This window comes from Corvus cornix, chromosome 8, assembly GCF_000738735.6.
Source record: "Corvus cornix cornix isolate S_Up_H32 chromosome 8, ASM73873v5, whole genome shotgun sequence".
NCBI lineage: Eukaryota > Metazoa > Chordata > Aves > Passeriformes > Corvidae > Corvus > Corvus cornix.
In genome coordinates this window covers 10,003,555-10,022,142 of record NC_046338.1, presented here as the reverse complement: position 1 = coordinate 10,022,142, position 18,588 = coordinate 10,003,555, and the positions used below count along the sequence as shown (strand labels likewise).

General features: G+C 52.9%; 1 protein-coding gene across 6 annotated transcripts in view; it reads left to right on the top strand.

Moving 5' to 3' along the window:
• Nucleotides 1-18,588, top strand: part of RNF220 (ring finger protein 220) — a 220,689-nt gene that overhangs the window by 89,303 nt on the left and 112,798 nt on the right. For 4 of the 6 annotated variants that reach the window (XM_039555907.1, XM_039555911.1, XM_039555908.1 and 1 more), the window contains exon 3: nt 520-594. The exons of the other annotated variants lie outside the window; for them this stretch is intronic. In XM_039555907.1, the coding sequence (XP_039411841.1) occupies nt 520-594 (75 nt within the window). The remainder of the gene's footprint in view (nt 1-519; nt 595-18,588) is intronic. 6 annotated transcript variants of the gene reach the window in all.

Sequence of the window (18,588 nt, the reverse complement as noted above, 5' to 3'; positions counted from 1 at the left end):
GCAGGAGGAAGCACTGTCTGCCCCCTCCCCAGCACTTACACAAAGAGGCCCCAGGGCTGTGCCAGTCCAGGTCTGCAAGCTGAACCATTCCACACTGAAGCTGTGGGTTTCAAGGAAGGGCAAGGAGGGGGAGTGAACAACCCTTGCCCATTCCCAGCTGGCCTGAGCTGGTGGAGTGCTTGCTTTCCTCATTTCCCTTTCTTTTTATTTTGTTGCTCCAGATGAAGTCTCTCCCAAAAAATTGTTGGCATCTTAGATGCTCCAGTAGGATCCACCTTTAAGGTGTTGCGACCTTGCTCTGAGTTTGCCCTGAAGACCCATGGAGCTGGTGGACACATTGACACTAAAATTGGTGTCAGCATTGTCTCGTATCTGCCAAAGGCAAAATTACTCGTGTTTCCTGATATTGGTTCCCATGGGGGAGTGGAGATTTGGCTTCAGATGGGGGAAGTATGCCCACCTCCTTTGATCACAGGCACAATGTTTCATAATCTCAATTTCTTGTCAATTGATTGCCAGATAGAAGCGACAACCAAAGAGGGCCCCAGGCGTCTGCAACTGCCACTCATCGTATGATTTTAACTCTCCCCCTCTGTAAGTTTGCATTATTTTCTTCTTCTTGTTGTTGTTATCTAAAGAAATCCCCCCTCCCTCCCCCTCCAAAAAGCCTCCTAGAAATTCCAACACCCTTGTTGATTTGGTATTCTATGTATAAATAGCTAAGAAGGGTTAATGCATGATTAATAGGTGTTTTATTAAAATGGTTAATCTGTCATTATAGAGTCAAAAGGATCAATAGATTTCTTATAATCATGGCTTAAAATCATCTTTAGCATCAATACTTATGGGCTTAAAACCCTGGACAGGGCCTTTAGAGGACCTGGGGGGTCTCCTGTTAACTCCTTCCGACTCTTTTGTCACCTGAAATGTGACTGTTCAGATGGAGAAAAGCCAACACAGGGCTGCATATTCTGTTGTGGTTACCATCCACCTTATTACTGATGGGTATTAAAATTGCCACACCTGAGTGGCAGAAAAGGGAAATGGAAAGAGGGAGAAACTGGGGATGCAGCTGGATAAATGCTCTTTATTATAACAGTCAGCAGCACCTGACTGGAGCGAGGCTGGGGCATGGCCTGGCTGTCTCTGATCCATTAGGTGCCTCTGCAAAGCAGCAAACACTGGCCAAGCGTTGCCCATCACAGCCTGGCTCCTTCTCTAAGGAGCACTGCCTCTACCCCAGGGTGAGGTGGGGGGATTCCAGCCTTGCACAGAGGTGAAGCTGTGTGCCTGCTGTGAGGCAGTGTGGCAGTGGCCAGGGAGGACTTGCCCAGTGCCATCCAAGTCACCTCAGCCCCAGGGGCTGCTTTTCTGGCAGCTGGATGATGGTGGGTCTGGTTGACCCAACCCTTTGGGATGCCTGTTCCAAGCTGCTGTTTGGTAAGTCCAGTGACACTGTGACAAATCCCAGAGCTGCCGACCCCCAGCGCGAGCTCTCTGCAGGGGGAGGTGCTGTTTAGACAGGCTGACATGCGAGCATCTGAGCCAGCCCAGGCAGGGGGAGTGCAGCCCCCCTCTGCCCCCTCCCTGCCCGACACAGCATCCTCTCCTCCAGCAGAGGAGAGATCCAGAGGTCATGCAGGGGGTCTGTGGTGCAGCCTGGACAGCAATGCAGAGTGCTGCAACAGCGACTGGCACTGGCAAGTGTTTCCTGAGTGATTTTGGGAGCCTTGGCTGTGGATGTTGGCTACACCACTCATACAATGGAGACCTAGAGTTGCTGCCTAGTGAGCAGAGCAGATATGGGTGTGCTGGGACCAATCCTGGTGGCCTGAAACCCTCCTTGTGTCTCCATTTCTCCCTCCCAGGTGTATTTGTGCCATTATTGTGCAGCCCCTGGCTGTACAAGCCAGCCCAAGGTTGGAGACTCTCACTCAGAGGCTGCTGGGAGCTGGTGCTCTCTGATGATTTGGCCATGCAGAGTTACTCTGCTGCAGCCCCCCCTCCCTCGCTTCCTTGCCCTGCATAAGGGCTCAGCCCCACTCCCCACCAGCTCTGCTCCCTGCCCAGCCCCACAGCCCAGGCCAGCCAGCTGGGTTCAAACCAGTCAAGATGAGATAAAGGCACATTCACCCCATTACTTTCCCTTTGTCTTCCCTGCGTGTCCTGCACTCAGGCTGGCTTGAGCAACTCCTGCTTCTTAAGAAATCCCAAGTCTGCCCCATCCAGCTGGCAGGTGTGTGCCTGGCACAGGGATCTCAGCCTGCCTGGAGGATATAGATGCCTCCACCTCCCACCCCCACCAGTGCTCTGCATGGAGTTGGGCGGAGATTTTCCAGACTCCGAGTCCAACCCTCTCCATCCCTGTCTCATTGCTTATTTCTGGGCTATGATGTTCGACAGGGAGAATTTGTTTCTGTCCCGAGCAGATCCCCGGACAGTTTCAAACCTCTGAGGATTTATCATTTTGAGCTTTTGTTTGTGGGTCTCCAGGACCCTCTGCCCCACAGCCAAGCCCATATGTTTCTCTGTCTCCTCCATGGAGCCTGCTGGCCCCCAGGAGCACTGACCCTTCTCTTCCCCAATGGATGTCCAGGCATGCAGCTTCCCCACACCCTGGTCACGCACATGCATGCAAAGGCTTCTGCTGGGGGCAGGATGCTACAGTCACAGAAGAAGGGGACATGTCCATCCTATCGACCAGAACGTGATGGCTGTGGCTCTTTCTGGCTTTGCTTTCCAGGGCTGCCAAGGGAGGTGGCCCAGGGCAGAGCACACTGGGGTCCCAGCACAGGAATCCCCTTAGATCATGTTCAGCCCACCCTGAGACTGATGTGCAAAGCCTGGGCTTCTCCCCTTGCAGCCCCCAAATTGCATCCCTGCTTGCCTCTCTGCTCTACAGCAGCTAAGCAGCTGGGAGAGCTGGGCACAAGCAAGGTGTGACCTCCCTCGCTTGTCTCAGGGGTCAGCAGGGACATACCCTTGTGTCTAGTACAGCTGAAACAGCAGCAGCTGCCTGTTCCGAGTGACAACACGGTGACAGTAGGAGCAACTCTTCATCTAAGCAGATGTTCAACTGCCCCATGACCAGGGTGGGGAGCATTTGGGGTCGCTCCCAACAAGTTCAGGTCTATTAGGACAGAGCTATTGACTGGCATAGTTAGCAACTGGGGCTGTGTTTCCAAATCACTACCACTGCTGTGTTAGATGGGACCCCACTTGTCACCAGCCCCCCTGCTCACTCTCATCCTGTCCCGAGGCCACTGCGTCAGTGACAGAGAGCTGCTCTGGAGGGCAGTGGAGTGTGACAGAGAAGGAAAAGGGTGCAGGGCTGGTCCACCAAAGCACCGCCCCTGCAGCCCCATCCCCTCCCTGGCTGCCCACATTCCTCTGCAGCAGCGCCAGGAAGGGGGGGGACCAACCTTTGGCATGTTTATTGACACTCCCTGAGTTCATACTGTGACTCTACAATCTTTCCGTGAGATTATTAAGAATTAATTGATCACTTTTATATTCCCCCCGATACCCGGTGCTGCTTTGCGACAGGCGGCAGGAGGAGGGAAGGGAGGCGGGAGGAGGGTGGGGTGTGTGTAAAAAACACACTGATAAATGTTAATTACTCTTTTACAGCCCTTGTCAAATTCCAGAGCAAGTCGTAAATTCATTAAACTCTAACGGATTAAGCACATGCAGCTTATTTAGTCGCCATAAACAAGATCATTTGGATGTTGATTTTCCCCTTTTTATTGCTGCAGCAGAAAAGGGGAAAAAAATCAGATGAGGGAAGCAGTTGGTGGTTACGAGGGAGTCAGAAAAGTTTGGATTTATTTCATATCTTGTTTCCTTGCTCTGTGGCAGCTCTTTGTAGTGTATCAGCCCTCGGGTTGTGCCAAGGCAGCGTCTTGCTGGGGAGTCTGGCCATCCCAGGAACCAAGCAGCATGGACAGCCCTGGGATGGAAGGTGTCCATGTCCTCTCCATGCTCCAGCAATGCCTTCTTAGTGCTGAGGCTCTTAAAGACCCAAGCAAAACCTGGATGAGCAGAAATGGGATGCTTGAAGACCTTTCAGTGATGTTTTTGGTTGTGATGGCTGCTCTGCTCTCAGTCATGCTGGGAGGTCTCCAAGGGTAGGTTGTCTCCAGGAAGGCTCATCCTGGCCTCTGGGATGCAGGAGTCTGCCTTCAGCCACTCTGCAAGGTATTGTGCAGGCCGAGTTAGCATAGAAGCAGCTCTGCTCATTCTGGGATGTTTCAGCTCATTTAATGCTATCCCCAAAGTGCTGACTGTGCCCAAGTGAGTGAGATGACCCCTATCAAACCCAGCCAAGTGAGAGAGGAGAGAGGGAAGGGAAGCCATGCTGTTGGGCAGGGACATGGTGCCTTTGACTGCTCCAAACACGGGAACGTGGCCCGAGGTCTGCCAACCCGCCTGGTGAGCTTGCCATCCTCTACTTGCCTGTGTTAATAATCCAGGCTGACCTCCTGAGCTGTGGGAGTGGTGGAAGGAGAATGAGAGGAGGGTCATGGAGATTAATTAATACTCAGGACTCTAATTATGAATTTCTTCAGCATTGGATTTCTAATGAGGAACAGGCACTGAGGCAGCCCTGAGTCCTGCTGCCCCTCAGCTGGCCCTGCTGAAACACCTCCTGCCACCTTGCAGGAGTGGTTTTACTGGAAAGGGACAGCAATTAGCCCCTGGGCACCAGCATCTCCCACTGCAGCTCCGGGGCTCCAGGTTGTGTGTCCAAAAAGTTGCCACACTGCTGCATAACTCTGTCCATGCCTTGGGCTGAGCGTTGGAGACCTGCTGCCGTCCTTAACACGCCCAGCTCCCTGCCTTGGTCCAGTGGGACAAGAGCAGGAGGTGGCCTGGGGGACCAGAGGTCCTTGGTGGGTGTCACAGCCAGGCTCTGTGCAGTGGAGAGTGCTCTGCAGGTCTGGTGCTGGCAGGAGCAGTGGCACGGCTGGTTCTGTGGTGCTGGTCACCCATCTCCAGCAGTGCTGGCCCTGGGACATGGCTCTCCTTCTCCAGCGTCTCCCAGCCTCCGGCAAGGCTGTGCTCACCAGGAGCTGCAGGCAGCCGTGCACTGCAGGCAGCAGAGGGAACTCTAAACACCTCACTGGAGCTTGATGCCTGGCTGCTGCCAGAAAAATTTCGGGTTTTCACTTCAGAGTCCTCGGCAGCTCTTCACCTAAAGGAGGTGACCTGGGCACTGGAGGGATGGCTGACTTCCTCCCACCCCATCTTAACCCATCTCTGAAACAGGTACACACCCAAAAGGCTGAGCTGTGAGAACATGCCTAACTGCCCCAGCCCTGCTCCCCTCTCCATTTGCTTCTTGAGGGGCAGAGGGAAGGAGAGGAGCTGCCAAAGGGCTCAAATAGGACAGCAAGAAGCTGCCAACCTTCAGAGCCCCATTCCCAGCAAGCATTTGCCTCCCTCAGCCTTCACAGCAAGTACAATGTGCACAGATAAGTGCCAACAGAATCATCCCTGCCTGTCAGATCCCTCCATGCTTTCCTGCTGTGTGGAGGTGCCCTCCAGAGATATCCCTGGGGTTCTGAGCGCAGGCGGGGCATCCAGGGGTTAACGGAAGGAGCATGTCCCATGCTAAGCAGTAGCTAACAGCCACCAGCTAATAACTTTATGGCTTCAAAGCAGGGCATTTATCATGCTGAAGTTTGTTTATGCACTAGTTACATGGCACATTATACCAGCACTGTGTTTGGCTGATAAATTCTCCATGACAAGCGAGGCTACCAATGGGGGCTCACCAAGTCCAAAAGACCAGTAGCTTTTTCCTGAACTCTGCTTTCCGAGATAAGGGTGTTTTTTCCCTCTTTTGTTTTGCAAGGAGGAAAGAAAAAAATTAGACAACCTGTAAACTTGGAAAAAAAAAAGGAGACTTGTATTGGGTAAGTTGCCCAGTGCCATGGTGCCCCAGTGGGGGCAGAGGAGAAGGTCCTGGTCCTGGTGAGGACCAGGTGAGCTGTGTTGGCAAGTGATGCTTATGGGCCTGTGGGCTCGTTGGGCATATACTGAGTGGGCACTGAAAGGCTCTGGGTGTCTCCAGGAACAGCCTATCTCAGTCCTGTCTGCATTAATGGAGGGTATTTTATTTTGCAGAAGTGTTAGAAGGCACTCTGGCAGCCCTCTGGTTGTGCACAGTGTTTCTAAAATGAGCCATAATCGTAGCATTTGTCACTATTTTGAGGTTGTGCATGTGCGCGATTTGTTACAGCTTCGACACAGCTGCTGTGTTCCCCTGTACGTCTTGCTCTGGGTTCAACTGCTTTAATCCCACTAATAATAATGACCTTCGCATTTCTGGTTTGCTCTATCACAGGAGCCAAACCCACTTTGCAAACATTAACAAGCTCGGCCTCCCAGCTCCCTGCAAACATGATCGGTCAGGATTATTTTTCCTGCTGCAGTGGTGGGGAAACTGAGGCATAAAGCAAAGAGCGTGCTGATCTGAGCCCACTCAGAGGGGAACCCTTTGATTTAGCCAGTAGACGTCACCCTGCTCCAATTTTGACCAGCATAGACTTTCGTAGTCTCACCTCTGGAGCAAGTCCTGGGGCTGGTGGGATGCAGTGGGATGGATCCTGAGGCCAGGACCTACGTCTGAAGTGCCACTGAGGGTTTGTGAGGCAGCAGCTGTTCCTCCTGCTGGGGAGTGGGACACGCACTTTAGGGATTGTGGTGTGCCAGCTCATCCTGGCCTCTTCCTGTGGAGCCATGCCCACAGTGCTTGCCTCCCTGCCCTGCTGCAACAAGCAGAAAGCCCCCACCATGGTCCAGCATCCAATGCCTAGGCAGTGGATATGTGGGTGCCCGGCTCCCTGCATGAAACATGCTCCGATGTGCATCCACAGGGGCTGCCCAGGGAGGGCATCTTGGTGCATTTACCTGTGCACACACACAGGTGTGCATAAGCACAGATTGCTGAGTGCACTGGCTGCATCTCCAGCTCCAGTGCTGTGTTAGGATCCATCCATGGCTGCCCATCCGCATGGGCGTCCCCGGACATGTAGCCGTCCCAGCCTGTGCATCTCTGGCTGCATCCCTGTGGCATCCCCAGCTGTGTACCTGTGCTGGTGTGCGCGGCCGTGGATCTGCTTCGGTGGCTGCGTGCAGTGGCCCCTGCAGGCTGTAAATACTGGCAGTGTGGCGGGGAGGTTGAGCGGTTTATGGCTCAAGGTCAGGCCCGTGAATCATAAAAAGGTGTCGGAAGGAGCATTAACTCCTAGCCTTCACTTGGTCTCTGTGTGGTTTCAGGCGGGGCCCCGAAGGCAGTGATTAAAGGGTGCACCTTCCCCTTTCAGTTTTACGGTAAAAGGAAAGCAGTAAATTAGAAGCCCACAGGCTGGGGCAGGCCAGGTCCCGCCAGCACAACAGCTAAGCAAGTACCTGCCGTGCACCCCGAGACTCCGCCGCTGGCTCTGCACACCCCCCCTGGCACAGCCCCCACACAGCTCCTTCCCATGGCAGTCGCTTTCCGAGGAGCAGCGTCCGGCCATGTGGCGGGCATGGCAGGGACATCCCTCCATCCTTGCCCAGCAACAGTTTGGGGTGGCCGGGGGTGTTCAGCCCCACTCACCCCATAGAACAGCAGCACCTCTTGCTCTGCACCTTTTTATTACTCCAGCTGTAATTAACTCCAGTAATAGAATTTTTTAAAATCCAAATAGATATAATTAACGTTTAATGCCCCTGTTTTCTTGCGAATTGTCAGAACTATTAAGAACGGAGTATTGATTGAAGAGGCAGATGTTTCTGCTGCTGAGGTGGGACTGCTGAGACAGAGGCAAAGAGCCCTGACAAAATGGTCGGGTCCTGTCCCACATCTGGACCTCAGGACAGTGAGTTGGGGCTGGGGAGAGTTGGGGCAATGTCCAGCACTGCAGGGCTGACCCTGGCCCAGGGAAGCAGAGAGGAAGGGATGGACAGTTCTCCTATTTTTCCCCACCACTCAGTTATAGGTAGCCTCCAGTGCTGTGGCCTTTTTTGAGAACTCAGTCATGGGGCATTGCTGCCAGCATATGCTCTAAACTCACCATCTCCTGGAGAAGGGCTTTCAGGGACAGAGGTGTGAACACACCCTGTTCCATTCTCATCCCACATCCTGCAGCTGACCCAGTTTGCAGCTGTCCTGGCACCCTGGCTCGTCACCACCGCCATCTGCCATGAGACACAGGAAACAGCACCTTCCCTGAGCTGCTGCTGCTGCAGCCAGTCCTGATAAGGCGCCGTACAAAGGGCTGGGCCACTGCCAGACTGATTTCTCCCAGCTCCTGACAGGGCTAGTACACATCTGCCCCAGGAACACTGCAGGTACTGCAGCCCTTCTGGCCCTGTTTTCCAGTGGGAAGGCTGGGACTGGGCAGAATGAAGAATGCAGTAACATGCTGTGCCCCTGTCCCTGGGCTGGATTGAGCATTAGATGTCTCTGAGGAGGGGAGGAAGGGAACTTTGCAGGGTGCCAGGAGAGAAAATACTTCTCCTTTCCCTTAAAAAAATGTGCTTTTTCCCCTGGGGAATGGCATTGCGGAGCCCTGGAATTGACGCAGCTGCCAGAGGTGATGGATGGCGCCAGCTGATGGAGCAAAGCGGGTCAGCAGAGCAGAAACCAGCAGGCACAAAGAGGGAGCATCCCTGCTAACCAAGGCAGGCGGTGACACCCTGTGCCGGGGCTGGGCCCACAACAGCCCCCTCTGTGTTGGGCTGGAGAGCCGGCACAGCTGGAGTACCTGGGGTGCCATCCTGCGATGCCCCCGGCTTCACCCCGACTGCACCCGCCAACAAGAAGGGCCTTTCTTCATCTCCACACAAGCCCTGATTGTTCAGATGCTTCCCTTGCCACTGCCTTGTGCTTCTGCCCTTCCCAGAGACAGTTCTGGGAGGAAATGGAGGATTTGCAACATCTGCATGACCAGAGCTTCTGGGACTTCAGAGTTTCAAGAGGAACTGAGACTCCTCATGTTTGTCTTGGTCCACCAGTTTGTCTTGGTCCCCTCAGCAGCTCCAGACCAGGACATCTCAGTTCTCTCAGCAGCTGTGCTGTGTGGCTGTGCAAGCCCACAACCCACCCTATCTCAGTTTCCCCACCAGTGGCTGAAGTCCTGCTTCACCTTTGCAGATGTACAGCAAAGACTGCGTGCATACATTTGAGCCAAGGCACCTCCAAATATTGGGGAGCTGCAGTGCCAACTTCCCAGGGCAGTTGTGCTGCCAGGTCCTCTGCCTTCCCTCCTGGGCACACAGGACTGTGCTGGCCATCTCACAGATGAGAAGGGGGAAACTGAAATGTGGAAGCCTGGGCATTGTGAGTCTTGGAGGACTCTCCAAGAAGGGATCTGGCCACCTTTTGAGGCTGGTGGGAGGAACTGAGTTTTTGTAAATGGTGGAGGCAGTGGTTGCAGACAGAAATCAAAAGACAAGGCAGCTGTGTAAAATCAGCCCAAACATCACTGAAACTTGTGTGCAGTCTCTGTTTCTTCTGAGAGACATATAGAGAGCCTCTGGGCAGGGGATGGGACAGCAGCTTGCAGTGATGCCAAGGGGATGCTGGCACTTGTGCTGTGACTGGGGCTTACAGACACCCACTCCAGCCCAGAAGCTCCTTGGTCTGCCAGCAGGAAATGTCTTCTCCTCAAACATTGTCCCCATCAGCCGCCCATGGGAGGGCAGGTTATGTCCCCCTCAAGCATGGGTGTGTGGGTAGGATCAGGAGGAGATCTGAATGAAGGCAGGCCACGTCAAGTTGTAGAAAGTAAGAGCTCTTTGGAAGGCTGGAGGAAAACAGGATGCAGTGAGTCCCAGGCTTGAGACTCAGGACTGCAGGATGCTCCCTATCTCTCTTGTGGGGTCAACAGGACCTTTACTTTCCTTTCACCCAAGCCCAAGGAGGAGAAAAAGCTCCTGCCTCAGCTGGGAGGCCGTACTTTTTGTTCAGATCCCCTTGGACAGAGGCTCAAAATGTCCTCCAGGGATGCAGAGCTACGTTGTCCCTCTTGCTGCTTGGGGATACTGAGCATGTCTCCCCAGGATGTGTGTCAGAAATGGGCCCAGGTGTCCTGGCTCTGATCCCATTCTCTGTCTCCAGCTGAGGAATGTATCTTAGCTGAAGCTGCTAGGCTGAGGGATGTATCTCTGGAAGGATCTGAACCCTGAACTGTCATCTCTGCTCTCCAGCAAACCCAGCTGCTGAGTCCCTGTGCTGCACCAACTGCTGCTCCAGGAGATGTGAGGAGGAGGAGGAGGAGTGCAGGAAAGGGGCTCAGCTTCAAATCGATTCTGAGCACTGTGATAAGAATCTCTTATCACCCTTGTCATTGTAAGGGCTGGGACCGAAATGCTGGGCTGAGTACAGTCAGATTTTTGCAGACCAGAGGTGAGGAGGAGACAGGACACAGCAGGGAGCAATTTTGGCTCTGAAATGAGTTCCCCGGGCTTTGAGAACCTGCTTGCTTTCCAGTGACACTCTAAACCAGCTTTCTTTTCTCAGCCTTGGGGCTGCCCCCAGCTCCTTTCTCCAGCTCTTTCCAAAGAAGAGGAGCTCCTGGTGACACAGATGAAATGCAGTGAAGGAATGGGTCCAGCACATCCAGACCATGCATGGTGGTCAGGGGCACACAGAAGAGTAGTCCTGGGGGCTGAATATTGCCAGGAGACTGAGAGTGAAAGGAAGAACTGGGAAGTTCATGCTCCCACGCCTGCAGCGTCCTCCAGCTTCTTCCCACCTTCCCCTGATCTGGGCTCATCTCCATCCTTTTAGGGGGTGCAGCACAGGAACAGGACAGGTGCCCAGGAGCCAGTGGAGCTGGCAGGGATGTAGCAGGGCTTTCCAGGCCTTTGGGAATTCCCTCTGTTCCCATTGCTGTCCAAAAGCAATGGGTAAGGAAAAAGGAGCTGCTAAGGTTATGTACTCCAGGTGGTATTAGACAACATAGTGATAGCACAGAGTACCCTCAGCTGTAGGAGGCTCTCCAGGTGCCCTGCTGCATGTTTTGCCTTTAGCCCCTCACGCTTCTTCCCTGCGTTTATTAACAACTGTTGATTGGGATTCCAAGGTCATCGAGCCTTGCAGAGGTACAGATAAAATCTAAGTCTGCTGCAGTCCCCTGCATCTCTGGCCCCACCAATCCCCCTATCTACAATCTCTCTCCCCCTGCTAAGTTTTCCTCTGTCAGACAAGCCCCAGAAGGTTAAACAGCAGCAAGGCCACTGCTCTGTCCTCCTCCAACAACTGTGCAGCTGGGGGATCTGTCATCTTTCCACCCTGTCACCCTGTTCCCCTTTGCAGTGGCTGTGTGGGATGCCCTGCTGCCAGGTGGGGATGGCCAGGGAGGGACCTCAGTACTGAGGTGGGCAACACTGTTCCAAAAGGCTTGCTGAGGGTCTGCAGTTGCCTGGGAGGTTTTGCTGCTGGCTCCACACTACTCACGTCAAAATAAACCTGCTTGAAAGACCCCATGAGCCCCCTGCACATGGGTGCCCTGCTGTTGGGAGCTCCTGGCCACAGTGAGGTGCCCCAGTGCATGGCAGAGCTGGGGACTCGCACACCAGGGGCTTTGTTGGGCCCAATAGTTGTTGTGCTAGAGAGGATGACTCTGAGCTATGGACTGGTTTTTCCTATCATGGACCAGATCCAGGTTTCATGGCTGCTTAGTGGTCAGGGAACTGGCCCACCACTCTCAAGAGACAGCTTAGGACTTGCACATTTAATTCCGGGAGGAACAGTGTCAGGTCGAGAGAAATTGGCCCCACCAGAGGATTTATTAATTTCTCCTTCCCTCTGCCTCCTCACAGGGGCTGTGCTGAGATCCTCTGCCTCAGAGTCATCTCGCTAAAGCCAAGGGGAGCTTAGTGCTTAAATGGTTTTCGTGCCGCAGCGGAGTTTAGTGCTTGTCAACAAGTCCGAGGTCTTGCCGAAAAGCCTTGACAAAACACCAGCAGGGAGACAAGGAGAGCAGGCACCAGTGCTGGGAAGGGGAGAGCACATGAGCCAAATCTCCAAAGCACCTGCATATGTGGGAACATCACATACCCAGCTCCACATATCCCCACTAGCAAATTTGGCTGCCCCACACTCCAGCAAGAATTGTATTTGGCCCAGCTCTTAAGTTTAAACTTCATGGAAAAACCTTCATTAAACCTCACTAATGTGGAAAAGCAGAGCTGGCCTGTGGTTTTCAAGCCCTTGCTTTTGTAGGCTCTTGCAGAAATTGATGTACACTTATATTTTGTGTGCTGTATTCACCGGGATGCTTTTCCTGCCGAGGCGAGCCTGGAGCTGGTGGGGCTGAACACTGTTGCAGTAACGTGCTGGCTCTGCAGATGGGGATAGCAGAGCTCAGAAACTAAACCCGGCTCCAGATGCCACTGAAAAAGCTTGCCCTGCCTGGGGAGGACAAGGAAGACACCCTCACCTCCTCAGGCACCCCAGCTTGCCCTGCTTGGAGGAGAAAACCTTAAAGTAATTTTCTTTCCTTTTGGGGAGCTGGATTTCCTGGCTATGAATTAGTCTGAGCATGGGATATAGCTCAGTTCAAGCTCTGGGACACAGATCTGGCACCGTGCGGATCTGGGAGGCACATGGCACAGGCGAGCTGGCAGTGCCAAGGTCTGGAGGCCACTCATTCTCTGGACTTCTGGGAAGCCACCCCACACCTTGGTGGCAACACGAGGAGCAAGGAAGCACGGGTAGCAGGGCAGGCTGTCCCCACCATGGGAATGCTGCAGCAATAGCAGCCCCCAAGCCACCTGCTCCTATGGGATCTCTGGCTGCCGGTGGGTCACCCAAGTCAAACGTCTGAGCAGGATTTGGAGGAGAGCTGGGTAGCTTTATGGGCAGTAATAGTATTTACAGCCCTGCTGGCTGAGGTGCTGATCCGGGGGAAGGGAGACCCCTCCCAAGCAAAAACAAAATTGCAACAGTATCTGGCCTCCAGCCTTCCCAAAGGCAGGACTGGCCCCATCCTTTTATTGAAGCATGCTTGATGGACCAATGCCCCATGAACCCGTGGGTGAATCCCACCTGGCACAGTGAGCATTCCTGTGCTGGTGAGATCCTCACCTGGTGTAAACTCACGCTTCTCCATGGATTAAGCCCTTCATTTTCATGGGAAGTGTCAAAGATTTCCTTTCCTCCCCCAACTCCATGGCTTCGCCCTGACATCCGCAGTGACTGCCTTCCTTGGCAGCTCCCCTGCCTGATGGGCAGGGATGGCAGGCAGGTCTGTGCACACCCCACACTGTTTTCCCATCACCTGCCATAGGGCCCGTATGTTTTCATTTAGTCAACATAGGGGGAAGCTGTAAAACATATGTCTGCTTCCCAAGGAGAGGGAAAAAAATGACTCCAACAGCTTGGTCCAGTTAACAGCTTGGGCTCTTGACTCTGCAGTTGGCTTTGCAGGGACTTTGTTTCATGCTCCACATTAGCTGGCCCCCGTCTCTGGCTGCACCAAGGTGTGCATCTGTGGGAAGGGATATTTGGGGGCAAGGATGCTCGTGGGGAGAAGGATACCCCCAGGATCTTGGGGAGCATGGTGGGGCTGTGCTGCCCCTTGAGAGCAGGCAGGCAGGCGCATTTCCACCCCACCCTTTGTGGGCTCCTCCCAGCACAGCTCCCCATCCATCCCATACATTTACCTAACGCTAATGAGACGTATTGATTGGAATGATGGGATTTGTAAAGGTCGCAGGGTTAAAGTACATAAAACCAGCCTTTCTGGAGCTGCAATATCAGGGCCGATGGGTCTGGTGGGAGAGATTAAAGGCCTCGTGCTGCAAGAATGGAGAGAGCTGACAGCAATTACATTTCAGATGTGTGCATAGTTATAACACTCCCCCCCCCCTTGCCTGTGGACAGGCAACCACGTCCCCACCACTACAGAGCAGGTCTCCAACATCCCCCATCTCCCTTTCAAAAGCAAGATTTCAACAGAGCAAATCCAGGAATGAAAGAATGAGAGAAAAGATGAAAGGGAGGGAGAAAGAAAGACTGAAGACCCCATTGGAGAGGTCATGCCCAGCCCTGTCCCTCTGTTTTGTGCCCCTGTTTTGGGCTTCCCACCTGAGCTGTTGTGCCATTACGGTGTGCTAAAGGTGGCAGAATGTGAACTCTGAAAACACTGTGGTCTCTTTTGTTAGGGCAGGACTCCCACTACTGGTAATGAGATCATCTGGCAGGTCATTAGAGGAAAGGTTCTTGCTCAAGGGCTGGAGGAGTCCAGACCTCCAGAAGCACAAATACAGTTGGCTGGAGGTTTGTCCCAGATCAGGATTAACAGGTCTTGGAGTAAAAGACAAATAAATCTGGACATCCCTTTTTCTAGAGGTGATTCTCAGCCACATGGGAGACACACAGGAGCTCTGTCTCTTGTATTCTGCTCTGGGATGTGCCCATAAAAGTTTATTCCTAAAGCCTCAGAGCCAGCCCAGGTCTGGTGGAGCCATCTTACTCCATCATCCCTCCTTGCAGGCCCCTCTCTACACCACATTTGTTTCTTGAGCCAAAACAGAGAGGAGCACTGCCAGGAGAGTTGTACCACCTGAAGGTGGTGTGCTTTTAACGTCACAGGTTCCTGCAGTGGTTATGATGTGCAGGGGAGTAAAATGTGCCTCGGGGTCTTTCCTGAGTCTCCAGAGGAAACACATAGAGACACAAGCTAGGCTAAGGGATGTGCTGTGTTAAGGATCAGTGTTGACAATATCACTACACACAGAAACAGCTGAATTATCTCCATGAGTGACCTCCATTAGCCCAGCCCCAGACAGGAGGAAGCTCAGCTCAGGGACCTTTCAGCCCCAGCTCATCTTGACTTCACATCACCCACTGTTCCTCTCACAGCGGGATTAACACCAGAGACACCTGGGACTTGGGAAGCTTGGCTCCATCTGGCATCACACCAAGCTAAGAACATGAGCTGGGGCTGCATTCCCCCAGGGATGAATCCTAGAAGGGAAAAGAAGCCTTTTATCATGCAAGGAAAAGGCACATTGCTCTCTGGTAATTGTAGCTGTGTCAGGCTCACAGCCTTTGCCTGGTGCCAAGGCAGGTCTTAGCATGTGATGTGAAGAACCAGTGATCTTCAAAACTCCTGCAGGGCACTTCTGCACAGCAGCATTCCCCTGCTGCCCATCCACACATGCTGGAGATTTAAATCCTCCCCCGGAGCCCTGCCAAAAGGACTGCCCTGGGAAGCAGGGGCTTCCCCAGTGCTGCAGCTCATCACCAGGCACTCACCCATACAGCTTTATTTATCCCTCCTGTGCGTTCTCTTTCCCTCTCAGATGGTAATGAGTGGTTTGCACTGGGAACTAAATGAAGTTGATTGCCCACTGGTGTCTGCCATTAGTGGTAATTAGTTAAAACATCAGAGTATAAACAGTAAATTGGCTCTAATAATTAATACTAGCACTCAAGCATATGAGAGACACGGAGACTGGGAGAGAATCAGCGGCAAGCTTGTAAAATCAGCTGGGGCTGCTTTAATTAAAAAAGAAGGAATGTAAGTAACACAGTATTGGAAAAAGGACAAAAGTCATCAGGATCTTGCTCGTTAGGAGTGCGGTCGTGTCTCCTCTGGAGTGCAGCAGGGCTAAGGACTCACCTCAGGCCTGGGTACCTGCCTGTGCAAGATGCAGAGCCCACGGTGCAGAGGCTGCTGTATCCCTGAGATGCTGGGATGCCACTTTGGGGATGAGTTTTAGCCTTGTTGCCAGTAACCTGGGGCAATAGCAAGGACTGAAACATGTGAATGTGCTCCTACACATGTGAGGATGAGGCAGACAGGTGAGATAATCCCATGGGATTTTTCAGGGGAGATCTGCTTGGATTAGAGGGGCTGGTTTATTTGGCTGCTCTCTGCTTACTAAAGGCATCATCCTCTTCTCTTTCCTTCAGTGAAAGATTTGGCCTGAGGTGCCCTTTGGGGAACAAGGCGTGGATAGGTCCTGCTAGGGAAGGTTGGGTTTACTCTTAGAATATTTTTTTTTTCCCCACAGGTTTTGCCAACTTGCATCCTGCACCTTCTTCCAGCCCCCTTCTTTGCCCTTGTACACCTTCCCCTTGCTCTGGGAAGGCAGGGGCTTCTCATAGCTCTCCTTTGGCAGAAACACCTTTGCCCCTGAGTGCCTTCAACACTTCATCTTAATGAAAAAACCCAGCAAGAACCCAGCATAAAGCAGTGATACTGGTGGTGCTGGGGTGATGCTGAGCACTTGGGGCTCCTGGTGAGGGGGTACTGTGTGGCCCTCCCTGTGAAGGCAGGTGAGCTGGCCATGCCCCTCACAGCCCCTGGCTTGGGCAGAGGTGGCAGAGCAGCGTTTGGGGAGGAGGGGCAGGCTGCGTGTATATTGCTATTAATCATCCCCATGTACGTTAACCATGCTAATGTCCTAAGTGACAATAGCCCATCTCAGCTCATGATTTAGGGTCTGTGAACGGAAGCTGGGCTCCTGGGAGTAAATGCGTGAATCCTCCGCTGGTACTAAACCTTCTAATAAATCTAACGCACACCAAAAAGCCCTGGGCACTAAATCCCAGAATCCGGTAATTGAAACCCTTACAGCTCTCAGAAAAAGGTAACTGGTGAGTGGAAGTGAGTGTATGTTTTTACAGAATATATATCCTATCTGTACCTGATTATCTCCAGCAGAGACAAAGGAAACCTGGTGCCTCCTCATAAAGCACTTTGTTCCACAGACTTTAGATAATACCTTTGAAAATAAGAACCAAGCAGCCTCGTGCTGCAGGGGTTGATGCTGTGCTCTGCAGACGTGAGTGTGCAGGAGCAAGGAGCCGTGGCTCTTTGCTGGATCCCACTGCTGTCCCAGCTGTTGGCAAATGCTGCTGGGACTATGGCACAGACCATCTGTCTGCTGCCCTGGACTGCTGTACCTTGGTATCATGCAGGTCATTGGGCTGGCACGCCTGGGGACAGTCACCAACCCAACCTGGTTCACATGTGCAGTAAGCTGTTAGTACTGGCAGAGGAACATTCCTGAACTGTCTCTGTCCTCCAAGTTGTAGGGGCAGAGGAAAGGCAGGATGTTCTGTGGGTCTCAGTATCCCAGATGATGTGGAGTGGTGCAGGGTGGGTGGAGATTTTACCCCACCGGCTGGGTCTCCAGTGCAGGGAGCAGCTAGCCAAGCAGAAGCCCCTGTGCAGGTCTGATCCCACCTCTGAGAGCAGAAGCACAAGTATGTCCCTGTTGTGGCAGCAATGAATTCGGCATCCTTCCCATGGCTGGTGTGTTTCTGATAGCCAGTGCTGAGGCTGTTGATCGTTTTGTTTACTAGAGAAAAGATCATGTTGGTGTTTTATTCTGCTTTTAATCTCTGTTACAGACCACTCTGTAACGCCTTGGCAGGAGACTTAATAAATATAGTCATTTGGATAATGAATGGTGATGATACAGGCGAGCTGGAGGGAGGGTGCAGAGGAGAGATGCTGCACCGGGCACCTGGTGGCGTTTGGAGGCAGGAGGATCATGTCCTCCTTGGATCAATCCTTCCCAAGGTCCTGCAGCCTCAGCTGGTGACTGGGACACAGGGGTTGCCCAGTGCTTTCCCAGTTCAGCATCCTTTGTTGTGTGAAGAGAGCTGAGAGTGGCAGGGATCGATGCAGACCCCAGTGTCCTGCCTGGCAGGAACCACAAGCCTGTCACCCACTGGGGGCAGGGATGTCTTGTGCCCTTGAACCCCGAGGAGCTGGGAGCTGTTTGTGCATGCTGCAGCACCATTTCATGCAGCACTTCTGTACAATGGCTTTCTGTGGGACATTTATCAGAAATGAGAGAATTGGGACTTTTATTCACTCTCTCCCTACCTTTCACTTTACTGCTGCCTGACTGTGCATCTGTATTACTGTGGATCATTCTTGCAGCCCCTCTTGCCATCTCCCACCCATCAGAATCCTGCATCCTTCTGACCATGCCTCTGCATAACAGCGCAGCTGTTTCCGAGTGAGCCAGTGCTGGGCAGTGAGCAAATGAGCTGTGCTGGCTGTCCACCTGCATCTCCCATCCCTAGGCACTGGCACTGTCCCCTTGGGACAAAAACAGCACTGCCATTGCCTCTCCCCTTCCTCCCCACCAAACCTGTGGGGAGCCTGAGCACCCTCATTTCTCAGGTCACTGCTTGGCTAATGGTCTATTAATTTGTTCAATTGTCCCCTGTGAGGCAAACTCAATTTCTGGCCAGGATTCCTCCCTGGCTGTCGACATGGTGATGGATAGGACGAGTGGCTGTCACCGCCAGCCCCGGCGCCCGCTCGGCACGCCGGGCACCCTCTCGGCTCTGCCTGCACCCTGGTGTGGCTCCAGCGGGACCAATCTGTCGCCTCATGCCCAAGGACCTGTCTCTGGCAATGAAAAATGACAGAAATATTTAAGGACAAATAACGTTTACAAACCCAATTTAAAATTATTATGGAAGGCCTTGGCTGCAGATGGGCTCAAGCTGATTCGTGGTGGCAATCAAATCGAATTTCCTTATCGTTGTATTATTTTAGGGCGTTATCTGGGCCCATAATGCAGTTATAAATTCAATTTCATCTGCGAGCATTCATT